The sequence below is a fragment of the Brassica rapa genome, chromosome A01 (assembly GCF_000309985.2).
Source record: "Brassica rapa cultivar Chiifu-401-42 chromosome A01, CAAS_Brap_v3.01, whole genome shotgun sequence".
In the NCBI taxonomy this organism is placed as follows: domain Eukaryota; kingdom Viridiplantae; phylum Streptophyta; class Magnoliopsida; order Brassicales; family Brassicaceae; genus Brassica; species Brassica rapa.
The window spans coordinates 1,517,821-1,526,751 of NC_024795.2; the positions used below are offsets into that span (position 1 = coordinate 1,517,821).

Consider the following 8,931-nt stretch of genomic DNA (forward strand, 5'->3'; position numbering starts at 1 on the left):
TCCAATACCAATAGTGTAAATCATGGGAGAGTTGTGTGGAAGCTCCACCGAAATTGGGTAATGGAAGATGATAATCCACTTTTCAAAAACGTATTTACTTTTTTTTTTTCAATGGACCTATATGCTCCTCTCGTCACCATCTATGAAGCAATATTATAGAGATCTAGGTCAGTCCATGAGTTTCATGGTTAACTAGTTGACGTTTTGCATTATAAATCACACTTCATTGAATGTGACATTTTTTTGTTATAGATATAAACAACAGATACAATTGGAATTCATTTTTTCTGAAATAAAATCTTTCATGAATGTTTAATTCTCTTAATTTTTTTTAAATTTACACCAGTTAAATTGAAAAAAAATGGAAAGAGTTCCATTCTTCAGAACTTTTACGTTTTACTATCAAGAAACAAAGCTCTTTGCAATCCAGACCGAAACACGAATTAGTACGGTTTAGCTATTTAAACCTAAACCGGAAACGGTTTAAAACGTTGTTACAAAAAAAAGGGTTTAAAACGGAGACCGCTAAACGATGTCGTGTTAACCTTCATCACGCCATGTCACGTGGCGCGCATTGAGAAGGATAGGAACAGTTAAGACCCGACTCAAACCGACCCGACCCGACATTATCATGAGAGTTTCAATCTCGTCATCTCCGTTTAATGTTTGTGTAGGATTCTAATGTTTGATCACATCGATTCTGTTTGATCTCGAATCTTGTAATGGTTGGTGAAGTAGACTCGAACGATCCACAAACCTTCGTTGACGGAGGAGGAGAGGTAGTTCCTGTGAACGTCAGGTGCTCCAACGGCTCCAAATTCATCGTGAGAACGAGCCTTGAATCAACCGTAGAGTTTCAAAGCTCTGGTAGCTCAGAACTACGACGTACCAGCTAACCACCAGCGCTTGATTTACAAGGGACGCATCCTCAAGGATGATCACACGCTCCTTAGCTATGGTAAAATCCTCAAGGACTTAAAACCTTTTGTGGTTTTTCATACTCAAGAAAACAATAAAAGAAGCTTCTTTGGGAATTTAAGACAATTAAATGGTTTGAATTAAGGTTCCAAATAGTAACTTGCGGAACAATACAACTAGGGTGCTGTTCTAATAGTAAGATAGACATGTATATGTAGAGATTTTTGTTACTATTGGCGGCGGCCGTCGGCTGTCAAGAAGCCAAGTTAAATTGTATGGTTTGACTCATGAACCTTACTGCCCTGTTACCTCTAGGCTTACAGGCGGATCACGCTCTTCATATGGTTCGAGGCTCTGCACCTCCTGCGAGCCAAACTATTACTCCACCTAGTGTTACTCGAGGGGTTGCCTCAAACACTGGAGGAGAATCTTTGTTTGGATTTAATCCTTTAGGTAGTGGAAATGCTATGCCTCGTGGGATGTTTGGAGCTGCTGGACTTCCGAATCTCGAGCGAGCACAGCAGCAGCTAGCTCAGAACCCAAACATGGTTAGAGATATGATGAACGCACCAGCCATTCAGAATATTATGAACAACCCTGAACTTATGAGGACTTTGATAATGAGCAACCTTCAGATGCGCGAGCTTGTGGATCGCAACCCTGAGCTTGGACATATACTCAACGACCCGAGCGTCCTTAGGCAGAGCTTGGAAGCTGCGGGGAACCCTGAGCTTATGCGTGAGATGACGCGGAGTACTGATAGGGCGATGAGTAATATTGAAGCTACTCCTGAGGGGTTTAACATGCTTAGGAGGATGTATGAGAATGTCCAGGAACCGTTGATGAACGCTACAACAAACAATGCCGGTTCTAATCTATTTGCTACTACTCTCTTGGGGAATCAGGGAGCTGCTTCTAACAATCCCATGACGACCAATGGTGAAACAGGCACAGGCAATGCTGTGCCGAATACAAATCCACTTCCAAATCCTTGGGATGCTGCAGGTGGTATGAAACTATACTCTTCTGCTTAGTACTTGTTGGGTATAACGGAAACTATAGTTTACACACTAGTTCAGGAACAATGTGATATAGTAATTGGTTGTTGTAGTTCTCACAGTTCCTTGTCTTTAATGGTTAAGTAAACAACTTTTTTTGTCAGCACTTTGTATAATGTAATAAAGATGACTGAACGTTTCTGTGCTCTTACTTGACAGGTCAGACAACTACGGCTGGAAGGACCAATTCAGGTGGGGATACTAGAGCCCCTGGCCTTGGTGGACTAGGCATGCTAGGTGGGGATCCAACGGTTGGTGCTACACCAGATGCCTCTCAAATGAACCAGTTTCTGCAAAATCCAGCCATGTCACAGATGATGCAGAGCTTACTTTCCAATCCACAATATATGAATCAGGTAATGCATAGATTAATATCTTTTAGGCCTTGGTTGTTATTGATGGTATCTTTCAATTTCAGATCATGAGTCTAAACCCACAACTCCAAAGCTTGATGGATTCAAGTCCTCAGGTGAGAGAGATGATGCAGAATCCGGAGTTCCTTCGTATGCTTAGCTCCCCAGAGACAATGCAGGTCTGTTCAGCCTACTCACATTTGCCTCTACTGTGTTTATTATGCATATGGTCTCTTCACAAAAGTTTTTTTTTTGTGGATCTTTAAGTTATTTAAAATGTGATGGAGTTTCTCCAGGCTAATGTTTGTGGATTTGTTTTTGTCCGTAGCAAATGATGAGTCTGCAGCAATCACTCTTATATAGAAATAGGAGTACGACCACAGGTACACTTAGAATTAAAAATATTAATCGTTACATCCACAATTCAAAGGCCTTATCACTTAGAGTGTATTCATTATCGCTTTATATGCTTTCATGGTGCTAATCACTTCTCTGTCTGTCTTCGCATATTTGTTTTTTCTGATTATAATGTAATCTACACTTGAGATGGTTTTCTGTTTAAATGTGTTTTGTTTTGTGGTTGCAGTAGTACCTCCTGAGGAGCGATACGCCACACAATTGCAACAACTAGAGGAAATGGGATTCTTTGACAGAGCAGAGAACATTAGGGCGTTGCGTGCAACCAACGGCAACGTTAACGCTGCTGTAGAAAGACTCTTGGGGAGTATCGGCCAGTGACTTCTCACACAATGTATAGACACTTTCTAACTCTTTGACTAACTTCTCTTTGAAATTGTTATTTGGTCTGGGAATGCCGATTTATTATACTTTTTTGGTTGGATTTAAAAAAAAAAGGAAATTTAATTTGAACATTGTATATGTTGTGATGATGTTTGGGGCTATAACTGAAACAGCAAAACTGACGGAAATAAGACAAAAACGTGGTTTGAAAACTGCTAAAAGCGGATAACTCTTTCCTTACAAAGTAAACCGCTAACTGTCTCCCTGTCTCTCCATAACTTCCACTCCACGTAACCGTCTCCTTCTTCTACTAAACACAATCTTATCTCTCACTTCTTACTTTCTCTACGTGATCAAACAATGATTCACAATCACCTTCCTCCGGTTTCTAACGCAATCATCCCTATCTTCCCTAAACCAAATCTCCATCTTGCTTTATCTCCAAGTTACCATCAAAGCCCTAGAAAGAAACGCACCAGAACCGTTGCATCAACCTCTAGTCCTTCACCGAAAAAAACAAAATACACTAAAAAGCCAGACCCAAATGCTCCCAAAATCACACGTCCGTGTACCGAATGTGGCAAAACGTTTTGGTCATGGAAAGCTCTCTTTGGTCACATGAGATGTCACCCTGAGCGTCAATGGCGTGGCATCAACCCTCTTCCTAACCACCGTGTCCCCATCCGAACTTCATCATCAAAACATCTAAACCAGAGATTCTCACTTATGTCCGAGGAAGATTATGAAGTCGCTTCTTATCTCCTAATGCTGTCTGAAGCCAAGCCGTTATCTCCAAGTAGTAGTGGTGAGCGGTTCGAGTGTCGAGGATGCAAGAAAGTGTTTGGATCGCATCAGGCTTTGGGAGGACACAGAGCGAGTCACAAGAACGTTAAAGGATGTTTCGCGATCACAAATGTAACCGGTGATGATCCAGCAACCGTAACTAGCAACCAAGATCATCAGCAGGGGAAGACCGTTACGTTTTCGGAGCATCATAAGTGTAATATATGTTATCGAGTTTACTCTAATGGTCAGGCTTTAAGAGGTCACATGAGGTACCACTGCTGGGAGAGGGAAAGGGAGACAGTGCTCGTTGGTGCGTTGGATCTGAATGTTCCTGTAACAAGACAGGATCTCTCTTCTTCGGACACATCAGGGTGTTCATTAGATCTTAGGTTGGGACTTTAGTTAGTAAACGTATATCTATAGTTATATATATTGGATGTTTGCTTCTAATACATCTAGGACGATGTTGTTGAATGTTGTGATTTAATGATTTGGATATATAATGTATTTAGGATATTGGTGTATTCTTCTCTATATATGCTTAATAAACAAATATGTTTAATCTGGTTTAATATGTATTCTTCTCTATATATGCTAAGGATATCGTTTCGAGTCGGACTCAGTTTCTCTCATCAAGTGTATCAACTCGGGCTCGGTGGTCACAGAGTTGCATAGCATCGTTTCTGACATATTAAATCTGGTTTCAGACTTTCAAGCTTCTGTTTTTGTTTGGATCCCTCGCAAGAAAAATATGTTAGCGGATAATTTAGCCAAACTGGCTCTGGCTCTGAACTGTGTAGGTGACGATGGAGTGATTGGGTTTGCTGTTAATGCCCCCAACTAACATTCTCCTTTTTCTTAATATCAAGTATGTGTTTCAAAAAAAAACAAATATGTTTAATTAATTCTTCATTTGTAATCCATAATATGCTTATAACAAAATTGATTTCGCAAAAACTTAACTCGTATTATTCTTTCCCAAATTTCGTTGTTTGACGTGATCTCAAACCCACCACGATCTCACTATATATATACAATATATCGATTAAAATCTTTTCCGCTAAAAAAAACAGCTAGCTTTAACATTATATAATTGAATCTTATAAACTATTACTAGTGTGTTACAAAAAAAAAACTATTACTAGTAATCTGAAGATTCAGATGCATTATAGGTAAGCACGCGGAACTAATTACAACATGCACGAACCCTAATCCGAGACAGTTTTCAATTAATCTTCTCGAAGCTGCTAAACAAGTATTTAATCAACTCTCCTTAGACATTATCAAACTAGTGCGACACACAACCTTCGTGAATATTCAACTACTACCTCCCTTTTTTATAACAATAGTTATCGTTTACAGCAATGCATGTTGGTATATATAAATTCATCAAAAACAACAACAACAACAACAAGAACCTTCTTCTGAGATTTTCAATTCGTTAAAAATCTATGAAACATATTTCGTATAATTCCAAATATTATCAAAAAAAAATTCCTTATGCGCATGAATCAACGATTAATCTCCATATCTCTTGATTTTTCTACTGGCTCGTGCAAATCATACGCGCGTGAGAAAAATAAAAATTGCTCACGTACGTATTTTGATTCATTTTCATATATATGTCTACATCTGCATCATGTTGACAAAAGAAAATATAACATCTGCATCATATTATTTTATATATATGTTGTTTGAATTTTTTTTTTTTTTTGGTCTAAATGTTAATATGTTGTTTGAATTGTTTATGTATGTTTAAAAATGTTAGATATGAAGGCTTACGTAAGACGAAGTTGACCGATTTATCTCCTTACACGTTCTTTGCATCTTCAATAAGCATTTCCCCCATCAGAAAATGGTGCACTAAGCTGAAAATTAGTTTTAAAAGACAAACTCGGCTAAATATAATCTAATCAGTATATTTATTTATTTAGTGGTGAATCATTTGACATGCATTAATCTATAGCAGTTAGTTTAGAAAACGTCTTACAATTCGATTTTAACTATATATAAAATATTAAGTTACAAAAAAAAACTATATATAAAATATTTATCTCGAGATATTGACAATAATCCTATTAACTGATTAATTTAAGGTCGTAGAGTGGCTTATGGAAAAACAACATTGCTAAAACTTTTACACTAACGAAATTAGCTGAATATTATGATAACCAGAGATTATACCCATATGTTTTATAGAAAATTATAAAAGCATTGCATGATTTGTAATACTATACTCTCTAATACATGATTAGCTTTGTGTATGAAAAAAGAACAAAGATGACATTCTATTTTGTAAAATCATTATTCTAAATCAGTACTGCAACTGAATACCATTATATAATCCATACACATTAACTGGGGTGACTTCATAAGAAATGTGTGATAGATAGGGTGAAATTTAAGGATCCATGATTGCTGATGTTTGCTGATCTGTAATACGATGTTGTTTTATCTTCGTAATATATATAAACGAAATATGAAATCTAAATATTAATTTTTATTATATATACTATTTCTTGACTAAACATCATGTCTTTAAGTACTACAAACTGTAATTTATTAGTTAAATTCAGATCCGTAATGGAAAAAGTAATCAAGGTGAGATTAGAAAGCTGTCAGTACAAGATATATACGGAAGAGTATATATACATACTAAACTGTATAGCCATTTGATAATGTGGTAAGCACGTCATTATGGTTTTTAAGATAAAAAGATATATAATTATTTATATGAATATATTGCACCATAATTAACTAGACTAATCAAAAATCAAAATAGATTAAGTGGATTCTTGAGCGGGATTAATTTATATTTTAAACCAGGCTTTACACCTAAGCAAACTTTTCTTCGAAATCAGAAATTGCAAATTGTAATTACATAACAATTATCTATTTAACTTCTAGTGTGATGCCACAGGGGGTGGCGAGACAAAGCAATATTTAATCACTTGGCTTTCATTTAAAAAGTCATTAAACGGCGTGACATCATCTTCCATTATCGCTGGCTTTCCTACATAATAATATTGTATTCATGTTATTTTATATCTTTTAAACAAGCAGTACTTATGCGATAATTAGTAAAGTAGTTACAAACTAATTAACATTTCCCTTAAAGATTTAGTTCCACTTGCAAATTTATGTCAACAAGTTTGCATGTACATACATATTACAATAGATCACTTATATACAATAATACATGACGTTCATAGTTTTGATATAATTGTTAAATAATATCAAAGTCTTCCGACTAAGTCTTAACTAATAATTAAGGAGGTTAAATCATGTAATTAAGGAGTGAAACTAGTGTTTCAAGAAAAGCGACATGTGTAGGGTCTGCCGGATTCAGACAAAGAATTCCAGTAAGATAAATTTGGTGCTATTTTATTTTATTGATAAAAATAAAGAGAGCTTTCGTGCACGACAATATATTTCTTGTAATAACTATTATATTAATAATTCAATAGTTAAGTATGTACGAGAGAGTTTATAAGTTATCATAAACACAAGGATTCCACCTGACTAATGGAGATTAAAGTAAGAGAGGCTATAGTAAATGACCATTTTAAGTCAGGTCTTGGAAGCGGCGAGTCGGGGATCGGACGACGAGGAAGGGACGGTGGCTCCTCAGATCACTGAGAGCCGTTTGATCCTTACTTTTTGGAGCAAAGTGGCTTAACTTAACCCATCTTTCTATCCTTTCAAAGCCTGGCTCTTAGGCGATTATTTTAGATTTATTCTACAATGTACGATTCATACTCATCATTCTCGAATGGATGATCTTTATAAATGATAAATTTGGGAATAACATGTGTGTACGACAGGATTGGAGGATGGATTTTCCGTATAGTTGGACTTGGATCGATACATGACATAATGTTGAAATTCTCAAAGTATATGTTAAAGTCGCAGAGAGTACATATACGTACATTATACCTAAACGGAAGTTTATACGTCTTTTGATCTAGTTAGCATTCATGTTTCTAAAATATTTTCTGTTTACACTGTAAACAATCTCCTGTCAAGTTCTGGATTTAGTATTTACTTCACCATTCCCACACAATCGCTTTTCTGTGTGTTTGTTTCTACATGATATCTTCTCTAGTTTAAATATGCTCGTGTGCTTGCAACAATTAAATGTTTTTCTTCTTCTTATAGTAGAAGAATCCATAGTAGAAGAATCCAATGCCCAGCTACCACACAAGCAAGATAATTTTTAAAACTTTTTTATTTAAAATTTGTTTCAATCAGTGATATCAAAATCAAACTCCAAGGTTAAGATCAAATTTTGTTTTGCCCAAAACTTTCTTTAATTCTCCATGCATGATATCTAAGCATATACAAAGATTATTTAAAAGTAACTTTAATTTGTACATCCTCCAAACCCTGGTAAGTAATATTTTGAATGCCATAGGGTTTTTAGTAGTCAAACTCATCAACTAAAGATGAATTGTAAAAAAATCTTAAACTAAAAATCATGTGAAATAAATCTTCAACTTATAAACCGTTAACGTATGTCACCCAGGATATACGTTAACGGTTTATAAGTTGAGGGTTTATAATATTCAAAATTTAGTTGAAGAATTTTTTTACAATTCAAAAATAGTTGAAGAATTTTATCACTAAAAGTCATTAAATGTTTTAAATTTTTTATTATCATTTATACATTGTTTTAGATTGATTTATAAGCCTTTAAAACTAATTTATAAATTTTAATATATTAATTTATTATAAAATTAATTTATACATCCTAAATTAATAATTTTTAACACTACTTACAACTTAATATAACTTGAAAATATTAAATTATTTGATATTAGACAATAGTGATATAAGAAAATTTGTGTGTTTATATCGTCATTGTCAAATATCAAATAATTTAAAGTTTCTAAGTTATATTAAGTTTTAAGTAGTGTAGAGAGTAATTCATCCATGAAGTCAATCTTTCTATTTAGAGTAGGATGTATTTTTTTCTATTTTTATTATTTTCGTCCTCCAGCTCATACTTTCCCCCTATTCCCCAAAAATAAAGCATTATTATTTTTATTTTCATTGATTTCTGAATCAATAGTTAT

The 8,931-nt window shown here is 35.0% G+C and overlaps 1 protein-coding gene and 1 pseudogene across 1 annotated transcript; both read left to right on the forward strand.

Moving 5' to 3' along the window:
* The first annotated feature begins 470 nt into the window (after positions 1–470).
* Positions 471–3,201, forward strand: LOC103829423 (annotated as a pseudogene).
* A 171-nt stretch (positions 3,202–3,372) lies between these two features.
* Positions 3,373–6,530, forward strand: LOC103829516 (zinc finger protein ZAT3). The gene has a single exon (XM_033279519.1). The coding sequence runs from the start codon at positions 3,431–3,433 to the stop codon at positions 4,256–4,258; it is 828 nt and encodes a 275-aa protein (XP_033135410.1). The 5' UTR covers positions 3,373–3,430; the 3' UTR covers positions 4,259–6,530.
* Positions 6,531–8,931: the final 2,401 nt, after the last annotated feature.